The 21,064-nt window shown below is 42.9% G+C and overlaps 1 protein-coding gene across 1 annotated transcript in view; it reads right to left on the bottom strand.

Annotated features, from left to right (window-relative positions):
- LOC124775548 (histone-lysine N-methyltransferase MECOM-like) overlaps positions 1 to 21,064 on the bottom strand; it is a 205,107-nt gene that overhangs the window by 17,442 nt on the left and 166,601 nt on the right. Inside the window, exon 7 of the mRNA XM_047250378.1 lies at positions 11,895 to 11,994. Coding sequence (XP_047106334.1) covers positions 11,895 to 11,994 — 100 coding nt within the window. The remainder of the gene's footprint in view (positions 1 to 11,894; positions 11,995 to 21,064) is intronic.

Genomic DNA, 21,064 nt, shown 5'->3' on the forward strand with positions numbered 1-21,064 from the left:
CACAGTTTTTTAACAGATTTGGAAAATTTTAGAGTTTGATACAACTGTAAGTACTGTTTGTATGCTGTGCAAAATTGATCGAAGAATCTTAATTAGGAAGAAAAGTGTACCTATAGCAACAAATGCAGCCAGTAGTAAGTGAAAAAATTATGAAATTTCACATGTAAAAAAAAGGTATTTTGCTACGTTTTTGAACTTCCACTGCTTTGAGTGTGAGTCTTCAATTCTTCCTGGTCATGGCGACGAAGTTGTGTGAATTTATTTGTAAAAGTATAGGCAGTAGAAATTAAAATGTCTTGTGGTGCCTCTCCTGCTCCAAGTCGGCCCGTTTGACGTCCTACCCCTCTTAACTTAAGTTCGAATGTGACAGCCGGAAGTTTAACTTAGGTTCGAATGTGACAGTTCGGTTGTGGATTGGTGAAGCAAATGAATTTGGAATAAAAAGTAATCTCGTTGCGGTGACAAAATCGCTTTAAAATCTTCTGTTTTCCACAAAGTCACGTATAAAATTTGAAGCTGATCTACTGTATAGATCTCTGTAGTACCTCTAGACATGTTTAAAGCATTTCCTAATTTTGCACGGAATGCGACACAGGCTTGATATTTTAGTTATGAACTTCAAAAAGGTATTTCAGTGAGTTCAGCACTTTTACACGTTGACTTCATAAGCTTGAAGTGGTTCCCAGACAGAAAAATGTCTCTCGTTTCAAAAACGTTAATCTAATGGAGGCTATATATCTTTAGGTTAGGTTGGCATATGACGGTTTGGTTGTGAGGTGGCGAAGTCAACGAATGTGGGGAAAAAGAAATACCTGAAGTGTCTTGCGCTCCGCACAAATGTCAACAAATCCCATCTCCGCACAACTGTTACAAAGTCATCCACGGAACCAGTATACCAATACTAAACAACCACTTTGAGCTCCCACTGTTTTTCCACTTGCACAGCGCAAAGCATTGTGCCTACAATTTCTCATACTGCAAGCTTTTCCGGACGCCCTAACTCAAATTAAGAAATGATTTTAGACATGCTTCCAGACTCTATATGAATTTATACCATACGTAATACGTAAATTTCTGAATTTATCCGTCATTTTTGTAGGAGAAATAACTTTGTTTTTGTTACGACGTAACATAGGAGGGGAACATACCAATAGCAGAAACTTACACAAAGAAAAACGGAATGCGACACAGGCTTGATATTTTAGTTATGAACAGCAAAAAGGTATTTCAGTGAGTTCAGCACTTTTACACGTTGACTTCATAAGCTTGAAGTGGTTCCCAGACAGAAAAATGTCTCTCGTTTCAAAAACATTAATCTAATGGAGGCTATATTTAAAATTAGGAAATGCTTTAAACATGTCTAGAGGTACTACAGAGATCTATACAGTAGATCAGCTTCAAATTTTATACGTGACTTTGTGGAAAACAGAAGATTTTAAAGCGATTTTCTAGCGCTGCGGAGAGGAGTGTTTGTAAAGATAACGTAGTAACTTGGACCTTAAACGTCAGAAGCCAAGTAATTTAAATCAGTCGCTCGGCTTACCACGGAGCAGCACTGACAAAAGTTACCGAAGACTTCGTGACCGAATAGACTGCATATAATGAAGAACCTGTGTTAATGAAAAACAAAGTAAAAAAGAAAGAAATGGGTAGTGGTAGAAAAGAGAAATATCTGAAGATAGGAGAATATGAGGTCAATTTGACTGTGTGAGCCCAGCGAGTCAAATTCAGAACAAATTTTGGGAGTTAATTCGGGTAACAATTCACCTATCTAGTTACAGGTGTACACCCTGTCAGTATAAAAAGATTCAAGACTGGATTTATGAAAAATGGAGAAAGGTTGAGATAGTTGTTTTCGTGCTTCAGGCGCTCTACGTAGTCTCCCCCTCCTTGAGTATAAAGCAGCGAATGTTCGTACAACCAACCATGTGAAGCTGTCAGGAAAAGTTCTTCTTTGAGATGTTCAACCTGCACTTCACACTGCTTTGAACATCGGCTATGTCGTCAACGCGTTGACCCTTCAAGTAAATTTCTGCTCTCTGCCGTTTTGTGTTGGCTTCACTTTGGTAACACCAAGTATCGTCACTCGTGACTCCAGTCAAGCAGTGGCAGGCGTCCACTTGTCATTGTTTTTGCTTGGGAGTCAAAGGTGTGCGAAACAAACTTTGCACACATTTTTCTCTTCTTCAGAATGGTCTGGAGAATGGCTGTTTCCTCTCACAAAATAACGGTGTCAATATAATGATGCGGTATGTGAACATGTATGCCAAGGACATTACACCTTTGTATAAGCATGAAATTTTGTAGATAAGTTATGATGTCTGATGGAGATAGACTGATCCGAATCATGATTCGATAAAGTCAAGGATCAACAAAAGCTGGAATGAACCTATATTTGAAATAAGACGATCATGCAGTTACCTAACAGGATGGGAGGCATTCCGTGTGTTTGTAAACAATTCCTTTCTCAGGATTTGGTTCGTCTTATGTTTCCGACCAGTGACTCGCGTGCAGCGGAGGGTCGCTGCTGATTTATTAGTCACCAGCGCGGAAACAATTTGGTGGAGGCGGCGGCGTCTCCCAGCCGTGGGGAGCGTCGCGTGGCTCGAGTGTCTCGTGTCGGGAAGGTGAGAAGGGAGGTTAAAGCGGCTGGGAACGCGGCAGGTGGCGCCGCCGCGCCGGTGACACAGCCTGACCCGCAACTCCGTGCGACGCGCGCGCTCTGTCCTACCGCACAGTCGGAACACCGCCACACGAGCAGAGAATACACATTCGGAGCATTATGAGAGAAAGAGCGGAAGACATAGCGTTACAGGCAGCATCCTTGTCGCATCGGAGGTTCTCTTCGCTCGGGAGCCGGATGTTTCATTCATACAATCACCATCACAAAGGGGCGCAAGCTGCCGTAATGCCAACGAATAGAAAGAAATGTACCAGGTGACCAGATTACCCCTAACGGGATCTCCTGGACAATAATGCTGTATGATCGAAGTAATATTTAAGGCAAAAACAAAGCCGAGCAGTAAAAGCTGTCCATCCGGTCTAGGGCATGCACGTGGTCAAAATTTGCGCAATGCATCTGGAATCTAGTGAATTCACTGAATTACCACATAATAACTGCGAAACGCTCTGGAGCTCTACAAATGGAATAGGGGAAACTGTGTTATCAATAATGACGTGAAAATTTTGATGTATCACCGAAAAAGTAAACTCCTGAAGGATATACTTGGCGGCGTATGTTTAAATATGCTCTGGATGATCGTTATAAATCAGGACTACAGCTATGTGTTGTTTGGCCGGCCTCTGTGGCCGAGCGGTTCTAGGCGCTTAGGCCCGGAACCGCGCTGCTGCTACGGTCGTAGGTTCGAGTCCTGCCTCGGGGATGATTGTGTGTGATGCCCTTAGGTTAGTTAGCTTTAAGTAGTTCTAAGTCTAGGGGACTGATGACCTCAGATGTTAAGTCCCATAGTGCTTAGAGCCATTTGAACCATTTTTTTATGTGCTGTTTGGCTCAAATTATTCGTGTGTTAAATAATTGGAAATGCAGACGAACTGGTTCCGTGGGCACAGCATTATTCGTGTCGCAATGCAAGAAAAGACTGTTTGTACAATTTTGTTGCAAGTGCTGAAGCTAACAGCAGGCTTCGCTTCAGCCTGCGAGCCCATTTTCTAGGCCGTCTTCACTAACGTCCACTGGTGCAACGGCTGCTTAAAATAGAACGTTCCAGTGCCGGTTGTGGAATAAATTTTTCATAATCATAATTTGCCCGTTAATGGAACATAGTATACACCTAAAGCACCTTACATTTACACCTAATGCACCTTACATTGTGCACCAATGCTGACAGCTAAATACATCCTTAGCGTCTTAGGGAGCACGAGCATATAAAATTACTATTCACGAGCTATATATCGGATTCTGACAAGCTGAGCACCCCACCACGAAATCACTCAGGACGAATAAACTACTTATTTTTAGAGGGAAATTTACTGAGAAGGGAAGAGACTTCTACATCTATTTATAGATCTGGAAAACGCATGTGATAATATGGCTCCGGCATAGAGACAGGAATGGGGAAGTAGATGACTTAAATTGATTGTATTTCTGCGGTCTTACGTAGCACACCGCGCCTAACACACGTCCATCGCGGATCTCGGGGTCACAGCAACGAGTTACGACACCTGAAGGTCGGCTTATAAGAGCCCAAAATCGGTCGTCTGATAATAAAAGCGGTATTTTCAACCTTTGGAGTCGTAGAAGGATATGTGGAGGAAGATATTTCAGGTCTTGAACGATGTCTTCGACGGCACCAAATACAATAGTATTAAGCAGTGGAATGGACCGCCAGAACTGAACGCATAGGACCTGCTAAAATAGCATAAACTGATGCTGCAGTGCTGGTAAGTACCATCACTGCAGATCAGCTTCTTCTTTCGATATCAACAACACGAACACAAAAAGACGTACCATACGCACTGAACCATATTCCTGGACAGACACAGTTGCGACCTGGTCAATTGTTATGAAGTAATGGGCTAAAATCCGTGAACGAAGAATTTCCTTTCAAAGCGAAGAATGTAAAACCAACTAGGGCTTTTCAAGTGGTAATGCCATGCGATCACATATTTGATTGAACAAATAAGAGCATGGCGACTCAGGTCCTGTTCAAATGGTTCAAATGGCTCTGAGCGCTATGGGATTTAACATGTGAGGTCATCAGTCCCCTAGAACTTAGAACTACTTAGACCTAACTAACCTAAGGACATCAGACACATCCATTCCCGGGGCAGGATTCGAACCTGCGACAGTAGCGGTCGCGCGGTTCCAGACTGAAGCGCCTAGAACAGCTCGGCCACACTGGCTGGCTCTGGTTCTGTCATACTGGATTAGCTCCCAAGTAGAACGCGACCACATCGAGCGTTTATAACCACCATCCTAATTGAATAACTGTGTAACTGTCATGGGTGAGAAAGCTATCCAACAGAGTAGCGCACGTCCTCAACAGAGACGCTACGGGGGCCGACGTCGGAGGGTAGGTGCGACCCGGCAGGAGGCGCCACTAATGGTTGCAGGGGGGAGGTGGGAGGGAGGCGTCGCGTGCTTGGCGGTCATCTGCAGGCAATCAATGGCAGCGCCCAGCGCACATTGCCGCGACCGTCGCCGCTCACTTGTCCGCCCCACGGCCGGAAACGACAGAGCGCGCCCCGGAAGGCACTGAGACTCCACGTCCGTGTGAAAGTAACCGCTTTCCGCAGCGTGAAGCCTACACACTCAAGCACCTCACTAACGTGTGCAAACGATCTCACAAGGGACCTCTGTTAAGCAAGTTCAAGTATCAACAACGGAGTGACAATGAAACGGTACAGCAGTTTCCGCTCTATAAGCAGCAGGTTTCGCTGCTCGCTCGCACCGGGAAATAGAAACTGAGGCGGCTCCGCAGCCAATTTTATTACACGACGCGGCCGGCCGCGGGTGCAACAGAACCCATATGGACGGGTGGAAAGAAATGTGTCAGGCTTCATAATAAGTTATTTTATGTGTCGTGTATTATGCATTTCTTGTACGTGGATGTGAATCTGCACATGAAATTTCCTAATCCTCCTCACACCTTTCCGTAAAGCGTGGCCAAATCTTTGTTGGGAAGTAGTATAGTAGTGCCAACCTTACTCCTGGCTAGGGGATCAGAGAGACAGCACAGGCAGGTAAAAGTCAAAGACTTTCCAGTGTCACAAGATTTGGGGTGGAGAGGTTGGTCACGGCCAAGTGGTTCGACCACCCCCTCCACCGGGGCCCAGGAAGACCTGGAAGACGGGTAAGTGAGCAGATGTGCCCTCAGTGCGTCTGTCTCAATGTTCACGCATGGAAGAGAGGTATTTGAATATTTGTACTAATTCTTTTATTTCCAGCTTCGGATTGTGTAAGGTAATGAATGTGCTCGTTTAATTCCGGAAATTTGACCCCCTGTGTTAAAGTATCTGGTCCCCAGTTTGCCCGTTATCCTCCTCACAAAGTGAATGCCCTATGTAAAATATTGGGAGACTTTCGTGGTGTACATTCGACCAACGCAATTCCGTCTTACACGTAGAAATGTGCGTGCAGATTAGTATATAATATACTCGAGCTATAAGTTGTAAAATTGTAATATCTGTGAACTGAAACAATTGCTGCTATCGCTGTAAAGTCGAGTAATTATGTTTAAAATAAATAGGAAATCAACTGTCATCAATCTTTAACATACCTTACAAATCACAAAGAAGTCAAGTTAAAGGAATTTATTAAAATAAAAGCTATAGAATGCAGGGACCCACCCATCAGCGTGTGAGCCCTACAGCCCCTTGCCTAGCATCGTACAGAAAGGACACGCTCTTTAGGTAGCGCTCTCAAGCTCCTCTCCCCAGTTATCCGTTGCGCAATTTTGATTCAGGGCTTGACGACATCAACTTTCATCTGGCGTCCCTAGGCAAGGAGGTAAGACGGAAAACTTTCAACAATTCCGGTTACGAGTACTACGTCCGATCTTTCGGTCCGAGCCCACAATTTCATCTGTCATTTCAATCAATCCGCCCTCAAAGTGGTGGTGTAATCATTTCGTATATTAGTAAATGATGCTCAACTTAAATAGAATTTATTGTATTTAATACTGAAAACTGATGAGGGAGAAAATTTTGTGGCTGTTTGGTTAAGAGCCGCCACTGACTTCAGTACGAAGTCAGTCAGTACGAATGTATAAGAAATGTAAACTTTTCAATTAATTCTGCATCTAACTGGGCTCAAATTTCATCGGTGGCCTAATTGTACAAGAGATACAATATTACTTCATCACGTGAGATGGTAGAATTTACTAAGTACCCCCGGATCATCTCGTCTAATTTGAGAAGAACCTGCGATTCGCTGATACAATTTTTCGATCGTATCACTTTTGAAATCATTCCAAAGACAACAAGGAAAGGGATTCAAGGAGGTGATCTTGGAGGTGAAGGTACAGATCTTGCTCCACATACATGGTATTAAACGAAAGTGTTCAATGTTTTTGTCAAGTGACAGTGCCCAAAAAAAGGAAAAACATGTCTAGTAAACATGAGCTCTAAAATTCAAACCCTAAGAGCTCTGGGCAGTTGTTCATCTTCAATACTGTGAAACACATCTCTTCTGCTGAAAACTCTTTGCTTTCCATATTTTCGGAGCAGATAGTACAGACAAAGCAAGGGAAAAACGTCCAGTGATCATGGGCTCTAAAATGCATACCTTAAGAGCTGTGAGCACTTGTTCAACAGAAGAGATGTGTTTCACAGTAGCGAAGACGGACACGTACTCATAGCTCTTCAGATATGCATCTCAGAGCTCATGTTTACTGGACGTGTTTTTCTTCTTTTCGTGAGTACTGCCATCTCTCAAAATATTCGACACTTTTTTGTAAACACCTTCTAATTATTTTGGTTCATATTAGTATATTAGATGTCCTTTTATACCAGCTGAAAGACGTTAACATCACACACCATGCACGTGCCGCTTTCCCAGACGTTGTGCGTGGTGTGTGGATGAAATCTGAGCCTAATTATACGAGGACTTAGTCGAAAATTTCGCATTTCAAAATACATATTTTTATCTGTACTCATCGCGGGAATATTTCATAATAAAGTCAGTGGCAGCTCAAAATCACGCCTTCCCACTTATCTAGCAAACAGCTCATTTCCGGACCCACACTTACTGTAATATTTTTTCTGACCTTTGTACACTTACCGGCGTGAGTTTCCATTATTAAGTATGATATACCCATATACTTGGATGGGTAACACCATGTGAGTGGCTGCTTCTAGTCAGCCTTCAGAGTTTACTAGTAATTTATCTAATATCACTTTTTTTCCTTCCAACGAACAAAAAATCTGTTTCGAAAGTAATGGTATTTTCATGATTTACGTACAATTTTAAGCGGCTGCTCTCACACTATTTGTTATACTAGCTGCATATTTACACGGGCAGTATAGAGTTGGCAGCCACCAGAGGTTAACCTGTGCAAAGTAAACGCCATCAACACGTTGGTGGGTTAATCATAAATAGAGATGGGACTTACGATTGCTGTGACCTAGTGTAACTCACGAGAGTGGCTGTTTTAGTGTGGAAGATAGTGTGTTTAAAATCTATATCAAGTTCACCTCCTGATGAAGTTGACCTCCAGGAAACATTTGACTCCAATTATTTTTCTTTTGTTTGCATTCCCGTACTGAATCTCTTCCCTAAAGCTTGGATTTCGTTTACTATTACTAATATGCAAATGCGAGTATAAGTAATATCCAAATGCGAGTATAATGTGATCATGGTGAGACAACGTATTCCAAGTTACATTTTATGTTCTTATACTCTGCCACGTGTACCATCTCCAGTGGTACTTAATTAAGTTTTATTCCCTTAGAAGGAAATTCAATTTTTTTATCCTTAGTTGAAAGACCACACTCTTCTCTAAAGGAAGGCAAAGCCTTTAAGCCAGACATTCCTTTTTTCTCTGGCAACAGTGTTTAGAGAAATGAAGCTATCAAGAGGAAATACCTAGTGTACCCGTTTGTTTTGGTCGTTCTACGTATTAGGAGATCTATGTATTTCCAGTGGGATAAGACAACGGCTCTGAGCACTATGGGAGTTAACATATGAGGTCATCAGTCCCCTAGAACTTAGAACCACTTAAACCTAACTAACCTACGGACATCACACACATCCAAGCCCGAGGCAGGATTCGAACCTGCGACCGTAGCAGCATCGCGGTTCCGGACTGAAGCGCCTAGAACCGCTCGGCCACAGCGGCCGGCGATAAGACAACAGTTAAATTCTTCCATAAGAACGGTATCCCACTGGCATCTGTCAGTCTCTGCATGTTGAAACACACGATCAATTCAGATGTAAAAATCAGCGTACCAGACTGCTGATAGCATGCTCGTAGCGATGACAGCTTGACAGTGCCAGTGCGAGTCCTCCCTCGGGCATGCCTGTGTGTGTTGTCCTTAGCCTAAGTTAGTTAAGTTAGATTAATTTGTGTGTAATCCTAAGGGCCGATGACCTTTGCAGCTCGGTCCTATAGGAACTTACCACAAATTTCCAATTTGTCAGAGCCATTATGTCACACCAAAGTTACGCTCTCCAAAGATTACGTTCTATAAGGTATTAATATACAATACCAAATCCGTAAATTCGTGACGCCTGGTTTTCTAAATGCCACCCTAAAAATAAAACAACCCGTTCCGAACTATCACGATCTGTGCTTGCAATAAAAAATTGCATGCTGTCTTCTGTACAGGGAGTCGTAAAAAAACCGGTAGATAACTTGGGTCTTTTCTCTGTTCCGGATAATAATAAAAAAGTGCTGTCCGTCATGGTTTATATTAATGATACAGCAGAAGAAATATTATCGCAAGAAATTTTGACGACTATCGTGTCTGATCATGATAAAACTGCAGTTCGGTGTCTGAACTGGCAGGTGGCCAAGTTCATAAAGACGTTGTGACTCGCTAAGCGTCAAGGCGTTGTAGCCGTCGATCACAGTAGTTTTCGTAACAAGAAACTCTGTCAACTTAAAATTAACAAGGAGTAACAATGTTCGGCCATACGAAGCAATGATTTAAATAGGTTGAAAACTTTGGACCGTTCACAACGTACTTACTGAGGTACTACAACACTACGCCAAACCATTGTCGAGGTGACGCAATGGTATCACACTAGACCCACATTTGAGAGGATGGCGGTTCAGATCCCCGTCCAGCTTTTCAGACTTAGGTTTTCTGCGGTTTTTACCTCAATTACCTAAGGTAGATGCCGGGATGGTTCTTTTGAAGTAGGGCACCGGAAAGGCCGATTTCCTTCCCGGTTTTGTTTTCTTTCCAAGGTGATACTCTATTTCTAATCACCTTGTCATTGACGAGACGTTAATTCTTCGTTTTCCAAAGCCAGAGGAAACTACAGACGAAGTGTATATGTCCTCTATCCTTGCGTACATTGATGCGGAACAGCGTGGCATATCAATGTTTTTTATATAACTGTTTCCAACACGTTTAAGTATGTTAGAAAGGACAGAAGCGCTGAAATTAAATCATGAACCCAGTAATCGGAACACTTCGAAGCTGTCCAGATCCTTCTCACGACAGCGTCACGTCATTAAGACAGACAGCCACAATAAATGACGCTGGAAAGTGAACGGTTAAGTGAGTCGCCTACTTCCAAGTGAGTTTCAGGTATAGGCATAGATGTTTTCATAGATGCTGCACAATCACTCACTCATTTGACCGGTGACATAGAATGTCGAGCCGTAGTGCAGTATGGAGAAGAATAACATAGTAGAGACGAACTGCAACGTTTGAGGGTTAACAGTTTTCTCTCAATTGCGAGGGCGTGCTTAAGAGTAATTCCTCCGAATCCTTCACTGTGTTCTCAGCGTTGGCTGAGATATTACATGTCGCTCATACTACTCGGCCGACTTTCCCACTTCGCTGACGCAGTTTGGAATCCTCTGCCGTTAAAGGGCTTCGAATTGTAGTGTACAATATAAGGATGTATAACATAACTAAGCCGGTGCTTGAGAAGTACCGTGCTGTAATCGCGTTATGAATTCGAAGAGTTCGTCCACATATGCAGCACCCTCTCCCTCACCATGGCAATGCCAGGACGCACAAGAGCGCTGCGACATATGCAACAATCCAACGCCTTGGGTTCATTGTCATCGATCATCCTCCATACGGTCCCGATCTGGTGTCAATCGATTATCATCTGTTTTCAAAACCTGAAGAACACCTTCGAACGCATCACTTTACTACTGATACGGTGAGACTGAGGCTCCGTCAACGAAGTCAAACATTCTACAGCGACAGTATCAACAAACTGGTCACTCGATGGGAAAAATGCGTCAGTCAACACGGTAACTACGTTGAGAAATAACTATGAAGACGTGAGCAATAAAGAGGCAGAATGTTAATAAATTTCGTTTTATTTAAAAACTTACAAATTTTCAAATAAAAAATTCGGAGGCGCAACTTTCCAGCACGCTTTCGTATGTCACTACTAAGAAAAGAAATTTTGAATATGATGAGATACTTCATGTGACTGTAATTCAGGTGGTAACTAATAATGTGAAAAAAAAGTCTCTAACTGATAACGAGCAACTTGTATTGCAACACAGCTTCAACGTATTCCACGTGCCAAGCCCAGCTCGAGAACGGCTGATGAAATAGGTCGACACACTAATGGCTACACACCGAGATAACAAATACACTCGTTTCGTGGTCTGAATCATGTGAAGGCAATTCCAACGCAACGTCGGGACTCATTATTCAGTGTAACACACCGGGGCGGCAGTTAACGCGTTGCGTTCCGCCGGCCGCGGTGCCCGAGCGGTTCTACGCGCTTCAGTCCGGAACCGCACGACTGCTACGGTAGCAGGTTCGAATCCTGCCTCGGGCATGGATGCGTGTGATGTCCTTAGGTTAGTTAGGTTTAAGTAGTCCTAAGTTCTAGGGCACTGATACTTCAGATGTGAAGTCCCATAGTGCTCAGAGCCGTTTTAACCATTTTTTTTGTTGCGTTCCTGTCAACTAACAACCAAAAAAGCCTATACGATCATGGACCCGATTCCTCAAATCAATGCTGTAGTGGGGTTTGTAAAGGTAACAGTCGATGTTGAAGGCGTTCACATTCGTCTTGACTACTTGTAAGCTCTACTAAAGAGTGCAACACTGAAGCTGGTCTCGAAGCTGTATACACGACAGGGAAAATTGTGAGAGTTGCTTAATCGACTGCGTTCAGCCACGCCGAGGCCCATCTCCTAACATCCACTGACCAATGTGATCCAAGTCTAATGAAATTTCTAACTCGCATTTGATAGCAATACGGAATGCGTAGGTTAGCCGGCACTTACTGTTCGGCGTCTGGGAACTCCTTGGAGCAGACGGCGCAGCGCGCGTCTACCTCCTCATCGTCGTCCCGCTCCTCTTCAACGGTCCCCGAGTGCTGCGACTCTGTAACAGCAGGCCAAGTACTGTGTCAGTCTCGTGGTTCACTCCTTGCAGCATCCGCGTCTTGTAGAACACTAGAACACTACATGAACTGAATATTATACTTCTAAAATGGAGTACTCAACCGAAGACATCCGATTCACCTTTAACTCTGTGACGTCTAGACTGAATTACAAATTTAAAGTTTTCAGAAAATCTTCGACAATATACAGCTTTAAGGCAGTACAAAAGAGATCACTGTATCGTATGGGCCCGTTAGAAGTGATTATCACAAGTAAAAGTTTCACAGTCCTGATTTCTCTGTAAATTAACGAAACATACAACAGCCTGAGTTGCATTCTAATAATGTCTGCTCTGTTCTGTCTGGTTACATTTCTGTTTTCGGGCGAAGATCGGCGAGCAGCCCAGTATTCGACTGGCCCTGTTTACATAACTGATTGGCGATTCATACAGTATAACAAAGGTGTTTACATACACGTGTTGAAACTAACTGGATAACGTTTACAAGTGGAATCGTTTATTGTTCGTCATAGACCCACAAGAACATATTTTAATCGGTCTAGTGGTTACAGTGCATCGTGATTTTAACACAGACTGACATTCATCATTGATAATGGTTTTAAGAACTGAAGAAGGCTGAGAACTTTGCTAGTCACACCAGCTGTTACTCAAGGGCATTCTGTGATACCTCCCTATACCACATGACATAGCATTATATACACCACAAGATGCAACTTGCAAGTAGCGAAAACGTTGTGTGAATCTCGAATCGACTTCAATAAACACAGCTATTGCCGACTACCGGACTTCTCTTTCAGTTTTATATTTTATTAGTTTTAACACCTGGACGTAAACACCAGTGTTATACTGTATGAATGGCCAATCAGTTATGTATAATTATTTTACTTGTAGCTACCCTAGTTTTATAATTACCTGCAACAGTGTGTAGGAAATTATCTAAAAAGAACGCACAGACTGGCTGATGTACTATTCCAGCAGTCATTCTATCGGGTGTGTGTACTCGGTCATGACCTGGAGCACTTTCTAGTATCGCTCTATCCGTTCTACAATATGGTTAACTAAGGGAATTGAAGAAAACTTCTGATGACGTCACGACATGGGTCAACTGTTCCTCTGAATGCCCACCCATTAACATACAGCATTGGGAGATGGAAAGGAGTGCTTACACCCGGTTGCACAGAAGGCTATTTCCGAACTCCGGTTAACAGGAAGACCCTATGAATGAAACGGATGAACAGAACCTCAGAACTGAGCACTACAGTACTACAAACCGGCCAATTGTTGCTGACAGAAGACACTGAGCGAATCCAGATCCGAGTTGCACGAAGCATCATGAGTCTCTTTAATCAGTGAGCGGCGTAACGATTTTGTATGCTTATCAGCCAGCAAACGAATGAGAAATGACAAAAATAAGTATCCTACGTTTGTTATTTCCTTGAGTACAAGTCCCGGGAAAATCATTAAGAAAAATTATGAAGTGAAACTTACACAGTTAGGTTTTACTTGCTGTTCCATTCGTACTTTCGAGTTAATTTATTTTATCCTCTCAGAGAGAGACTCATATTAGAAAGACATATCAGTCTTTACTTCATGCTTCCGTGCCGAAAAGTCGATTTTGTATGCTTATCAGCCAGCAAACGAATGAGAAATGACAAAAATAAGTATCCTACGTTTGTTATTTCCTTGAGTACAAGTCCCGGGAAAATCATTAAGAAAAATTATGAAGTGAAACTTACACAGTTAGGTTTTACTTGCTGTTCCATTCGTACTTTCGAGTTAATTTATTTTATCCTCTCAGAGAGAGACTCATATTAGAAAGACATATCAGTCTTTACTTCATGCTTCCGTGCCGAAAAGTCGGAATCTTTGCGGTGTCGCAACTCATTGCTAAATATATGTATATGAAGATGGTATATGTTCTTTCGGACATGTCCGAAAGAACAGATACCATCTTCATATAGATAAGGTTTACCGGCTAGTGATCTTCTTCAGTGCGTGTACACTCACATTGCCCGAATTTTTTCGAGAATCGGTAGATTGACTGCCGCGAGTAATGAGTATAGTGGGCAGGGGCACTACAAATGTAGTGTGTGGACAGTAAGTTGGAAATGTTGGTCTCACGGGGAGCGTGCCAGAGATAAGTCCTTGCAGCCGCACTATTCTCTGTATTCTCGGTGGCTCAGTCGGATAGAGCGTCTGCCATGTAAGCAGCAGATGTCGGGTTCGAGTGCCGGTCGGAGCACATATTTTCAACTGCACCCGTTAATATTTACCAATGGCTGTAAGCAGCTAAAGGTCTGGCTTTCATTCTAATTTCATTGCTAGATAGGTTGTGGGGTAGAAAATTGAGAGAGAGTTTGGACGATGAAAGTAAACATCTTCACATTCCATAGCACAATCATTCGAGGAAACTGCCCTAAATGGTGAATATTTATTTACACGAGAAGCTATGTCTACATGTATGAAAATCCAATGTAACTTCCCTATTAACTGAACCAAAGATTATCGATATCGCTTCGAATCCGTTGTATTCTCTCTGTCACTAACCATCGGTATATTTTACGTTCTCTTCAATGTAGTGAGTAAATTTATGGGATGCTACAACAAATAATTTCTTTTGTCTGTGCTTCTCTTCATTTCTTCATAATTTCGATATCCCATGCTCTGCACTTGTTCTTATACGACCCTCTCTCTTTGTTTTCCTTTTCCTTTCTCCCAAAGAACCTTGTGGCCAAAACTGATGTTAAGGAGGCTAATATTGCTTACATTTGGCCTGAGGAGTGGTTGTCTTATTTTTTCCGGTCGTTCTCAAGAGTTTTGTCTATGCATTTACACCTTTCATTATTGCTTAAATTGCCTTCGTGTCTATCCAGTTGGTTTCGGTCATTCTCCTCCATAATAACATTTGCTCTTCTTCTAGTCGTTTCAAGTCGTCCTTTAAGAGAGAACATAAGCAACACTGTGATTAAAAATACAAATATTTTATATTTTGGCCGTTTTTTATTGAGAAGGAGTGTTCTTTACGTCAATGAGGTAACTGTTGGTATTCTTTTCATATTCCTTACAATTATATGATCGAAAAGCTTCCTCTCTAAGAAACCGTGTCAAGCAACAAGTGTTTGTACATGGGTGACCATGCGATGAAAGGTCACTCCGTACAGTGGAGCGGTGACTACGGAAGGGAGGTGGTTAAGCAAAGTTCCGGGGCCGGATCGAGGAAGGCGGCACATCAATTATTCCATTAGCGGCGTATGGGGACGCCGGCCGAAGCGAACCTCGATCGCGAGGACGAAGAAGAAGAGGGCGCCACAATGGGATGTGGGCCGCCATCCATCTTGGAGGTCGGGGGCGGCGGACAATGGCGGGGGCGGAAGGCGCGCCGTGGTGACACCGCCGCCGCCGCTGCTTTCTTTGCGTCGCCGATAGCTTTCGCTGCCGCTGCCTGTCACTCCTGGCCCAAGTCGATACGGCGCCTCCACTGAGGGCTGGGATGGTACCGCCACTGCGAGCCGATACCGCCGGGGATATCCACCGATACCGCAAATGTTAGGCATGAATGGGCATTGTCCAGTCTGATCACATCCGTGACGCCGGGTAATGGGACGTTCAGTTGCAAATTATTTTCTTTTGAGCGCGCATGCTATTTTTATCCTAGTTTCTCATATAGATGAGTTTGTTCTTTACCTTATTTTCAATCGGTTTTGAAACCTTTTGTGGCTTCATCCTCAAGCGCTTAAGACACAGTTATCGAAATGAAGTGTATCTTGTTACTGCACCACATAATCCTCTAATGTGATAAATAAGGGGTGGATCAGGAGGAAAAGCACATGCCTTGAAGGGTGGCAGTATTACTGATTCTGAACAAAGAATGTCATAAGAACATATAGACGGTTTCTGAGGAAACTAAGAAAACAATAGGATACATGACAAATGCAGGTAATAGTAAGTGAAGCGTTGTGATAATGTTTTGTTTAATTCTGTTCATTTTCTCACAAAATATGCTGAGTAAGTCCACCGTCAACTGCAACACATTTTGCAGCTCTTGTACACAACTACTTTGTTACTGATCTGAGCTCATTTTTACGGTCTGTTACTTGAGCACATGTAGGTAAAATACTAGCGAAAAGTTCCTCCTTTGAGCCCACTCTGCGCTTGCTGACTTCGCTCTTAAGCCTACGTAGTCTACTTTCGCTTTGGTTGTATTCGGATTTGAGTGCTGGTGAAGAAGGTTATGTGACTGACGCCTGTGATTTTCACACAGCTGCATGTCGGACACAGTTACAGGAAAAGGGCGTATGTTCATCTGATTTTTTAAATTCAGAATTGCCAATATTCACTTGACGTTATTTATTCAGAATCACCAATACTTTCACCCCCCCCCCCCAAACCATAACCTTTCCTCCTGACACCCTGTATAGGACAAAACGCTTGGTAATGATAGTCCGACAAAGTTGCTATTTTATATTAAAATGGTCAATCACTACAATTCATTTAATACAATTTATAGCAGGAGAATATCATACAAAAGATATATTTAAAATTTAAGACCTCCACTTAAGACGATAAGAATGTGTAATTTACCCATTTCACACACATCATGAAGGAACATGTTTTAAATTCGTATATACGATTTTCATGGAATGCTGTATTTGAAAGAAAATTTCTGTGACTTCGTCATTAACGACAAGATGCGGGGAAACTAGTTTTTCAAGGTTGAATGAATGATAGAGTACATCAAAACAAATGGAAATGTATCGCTAAATTTTAGTGGCCGTGGTTTTATGTGATCAACTGGTTCAAATGGCTCTGAGCACTATGGGACTTAACATCAGTGGTTATCAGTCCCCTAGAACTTAGAACTACTTAAACTTAACTAAACTAAGGACATCACACACATCCATGCCCGAGGCAGGATTCGAACCTGCGACCGTAGAAGTCGCGCGGTTTTATGTGATCGAATTAAATCAGGGGATGCTGAGGGAATTGACTTAGCAAATGAGACTAAAGCTGTAGATGGAATTTGCTACTGGGTAGCAAAATAACTGCTGATGGCCAAAGTAGGAAGGCTATAACTTTGTCACATAATGTATTTCCGAAATGAAACAAAATCTGTAAAATGCAATTGGCCACCGGGATGCACTTACATCAGGGGCACATATACGTTATTTCTATCCAAATGAAAACTGGAGGTACAATTAGTGATGTCACACTTGGTTTTACTGTTCTAAATCTTATGCGTTCTGGATTACTTAAAACTTCAAATAATGGAAAGGGTGCCACACTTAGCGCCGTAATGCTGCCGCGCCGTAAAGCGGGTTGCCTGCACTGTCCTGAAGCGTGCTGTAGACAACCCTGGCTCTGCGCATTACGCCAGAAACGGTGGCGCCGCAACATCCTTTCAAATCTTACGACATTTCAAACAAGTCTGTCGTCACTAACTATGCCTCTAATTTTCATTTCCGTAGGAGAAACATACACGTGCCACTAAAACAACGTAACTTTGTGTTTCAAGTGATGTTTGTTTACATATTGTGCACTCAGAATCAGAAGCGCCGGAACGAAGATGCGGAACGCAAGACCAGAGGCGGTGGGGAAACGTCGGCCAATGGTCCGCGGAACTGGACCGCGCTGGGCCTGGAAGAAGTGAATATAAGCGCCGCCGCTACTGCTAGACTCGGCCGCTCAGATCGCCTCAGAGTACTGACATTAGTGGAACGTATTTGCCGAGCGTGCTACAAGAACAACTGGTTGTGACCCTTATCAGTTATTTGTCTGGACTTCGACTGTATCAAAAGACTATTACTGTTTGCATATTTCTTCCGACGACGATGTAACTCCAAAGTTAAGTTTGTCAATTGCTTTATAGAAATAAAACAACTAACGTCATTTGTTTGAATTGTTCTATAGCATTCCGAGAACGCAGCATCCTTTAGGCACCCTATAAGTTACGAGTGGTAAAGGTCCCACACCGGTAAACATAATAAAAATATTTATAAAGTGCGGGCTGTCAACAGTAATCAATTCCAAAGAAGACAAATTTGTTAATATAGAATCTGCAGGTAAATATTTGAAAGTTTTTCCGAAGGTATTTGCCTGTAGCGTAGCCATGTACGGCAGTGAATCGGGGACAATAAACATTTTAAGGAAGACAACAATACAAGCTTTCGGAATGTGGTGTTACAGAAGAACTCTCGATATCAGATCAGTAGATCGTGTACAAGAAAGTAATAAAGGGTTACTAAATCGAATGTCAAGGTAAGAATTTTACGGGATAACTTGACAAATCGAACACATCAGTTAATACACACACATCCTGAGATATGACGGAATCGTAAATTTCGTATTGGAGTAAAGAGTGAGGAGTAAAAGTTGCAGGGGAGGTCAAGACTTGACTACAGTAAGCAGGTTGCAGACGTACGAGTATGTAGGTGTCACCAGCTAAGCAGGAATGAGCAGACTTGCACAGGATAAACTAGTGTAGAGAGCTGTATCCAACAAGTTTCGGGCTGACGACCACAATAATAGGCCTTTCCAGTAGATAACTCTCATTGTTGTTCACCAGCTGCTTCTTCATTGTTGTTAGAAACGATTAGGTGCAAACCTTTCGGGAAACATTAATACACCGCTGTTTGAGTGGTCCTTCTTTATTTCGATGGAGTCATTTACAAATGGAGCTTTCAAAAATAAAGAACACGTGTAGTACTTGGAGACCTTTAGTCAACTGGCATCCAGTGCAGGGTCTCCTGATAAATGGCAATACTAAATTAAATTCCTAATAATACGAGGTGCATTCAAGTTCTAAGGCCTCCGATTTTTTTTCTAATTAACTACTCACCCGAAATCGATGAAACTGGCGTTACTTCTCGACGTAATCGCCCTGCAGACGTACACATTTTTCACGACGCTGACGCCATGATTCCATGGCAGCGGCGAAGGCTTCTTTAGGAGTCTGTTTTGACCACTGGAAAATCGCTGAGGCAATATCAGCACCGCTGGTGAATGTGCGGCCACAGAGAGTGTCTTTCATTGTTGGAAAAAGCCAAAAGTCACTAGGAGCCAGGTCAGGTGAGTAGGGAGTATGAGGAATCACTTCAGAGTTGTTATCACGAAGAAACTGTTGCGTAACGTTAGCTCGATGTGCGGGTGCGTTGTCTTGGTGAAACAGCACACGCGCAGCCCTTCCTGGACGTTTTTGTTGCAGTGCAGGAAGGAATTTGTTCTTCAAAACATTTTCGTAGGATGCACATGTTACCATAGTGCCCTTTGGAACGCAATGGGTAAGGATTACGTCCTCGCTGTCCCAGAACATGGACACCATCATTTTTTCAGCACTGGCGGTTACCTGAAATTTTTTTGGTGGTGGTGAATCTGCGTGCTTCCATTGAGCTGACTGGCGCTTTGTTTCTGGATTGAAAAATGGCTTCCACGTCTGATCCATTGTCACAACCGACGAAAAGAAAGTCCCATTCATGCTGTCGTTGCGCGTCGACATTGCTTGGCAACATGCCACACGGGCAGCCATGTGGTCCTCTGTCAGCATTCGTGGCACCCACCTGGATGACACTTTTCCCATTTTCAGGTCGTCATGCAGGATTGTGTGCACAGAACCCACAGAAATGCCAACTCTGGAGGCGATCGGCGATCCCCCAAAACAATTCTCTCCACTTTCTCGATCATGTAGTCAGACCGGCTTGTGCGAGCCCGAGGTTGTTTCGGTTTGTTATCACACGATGTTCTGCCTTCATTAAACTGTCGCACCCACGAACGCACTTTCGACACATCCATAACTCCATCACCACATGTCTCCTTCAACTGTCGATGAATTTCAATTGGTTTCACACCAGGCAAATTCAGAAAACGAATGATTGCACGCTGTTCAAGTAAGGAAAACGTCGCCATTTTAAGTATTTAAAACAGTTCTCATTCTCGCCGCTGGCGGTAAAATTCCATCTGCCGTACGGTGCTGCCATCTCTGGGACGTATTGACAATGAACGCGGCCTCATTTTAAAACAATGCGCATGTTTCTATCTCTTTCCAGTCCGGAGAAAAAAAATGGGAGACCTTAGAACTTGAATGCACCTCATAATAACAATAATAAAAGTGCAATGAATGCAATTAAAAATGCTCAGCAGTACTATTCTGTGACAAGAAAGGCCTAGGAGAGTGGAACAATCATCAGCCTGCTGGCTGATAGTGAAGACTACAGCGTATCATCTTTCAGTTTACGGACGGAATCTCGTGCAAAGATCTTCCCAAATAATCGTATTATCTTCGGTGTGTTGGGTCTTCCCTTAGGGGTGAAACTTGTTCTTCACTATAAACAACCTGAATAGAATTCATTACAGAATTCTCATAATATGGAAGGCGCAATTCTCCAAGTTTTGTACACGACCATCTATTACCCCCTCTATACTATTCAGTATAGCGCACAAAAGTCTTGGACTTAACCACCCTTTCAGTTTCAGCAAAAGTATTGCATATTCCTAATGTACGGCAAAATCAAAAGCGATGGACTTCACTGTCATCAGGTTGAGAGTGGGTTCGCTGTTATTTTGTTAATAGAAAACAACTATAGATTGGATTAATTGCCATTAAAATGACATCGTTTTAGTTATTCGTACGCCGCCAGTCACCATTAGTTAGATTTCTCCGCAGTTGTTGGAGGAAGTTCTCGTTTGCATAAATCGACGTAAAAAATTTGGTCTAATCATTCATACAACTTTTAATACCATCCTCGACACGTTTTAAGGTGTCTGGTTTCGTTTTCTGGAGGCTAATGATTAAAATTCCCTTCTGGCCATCCAGACTATTCCGCGATTTCCCTGAATCGCCAAAGGCGAATGCCGGCATGGTTTATGAAAGGGCACGGGTGATTTCTTACCCCACCTTTCATCTACCAGAGTTCATGCTCTGTCTACAATGACCACATCGACGACGAGAAGACAGCTAAATCTTCCTTCGTGCCTTCAAGGCATCTAACTGCGTTACACCACTGTGTTCAGACTGTTGTGCCTGCCTGGTGATATATAGAATTGGATTTACCATAAAACC

Source organism: Schistocerca piceifrons, chromosome 2 (assembly GCF_021461385.2).
Source record: "Schistocerca piceifrons isolate TAMUIC-IGC-003096 chromosome 2, iqSchPice1.1, whole genome shotgun sequence".
NCBI lineage: Eukaryota > Metazoa > Arthropoda > Insecta > Orthoptera > Acrididae > Schistocerca > Schistocerca piceifrons.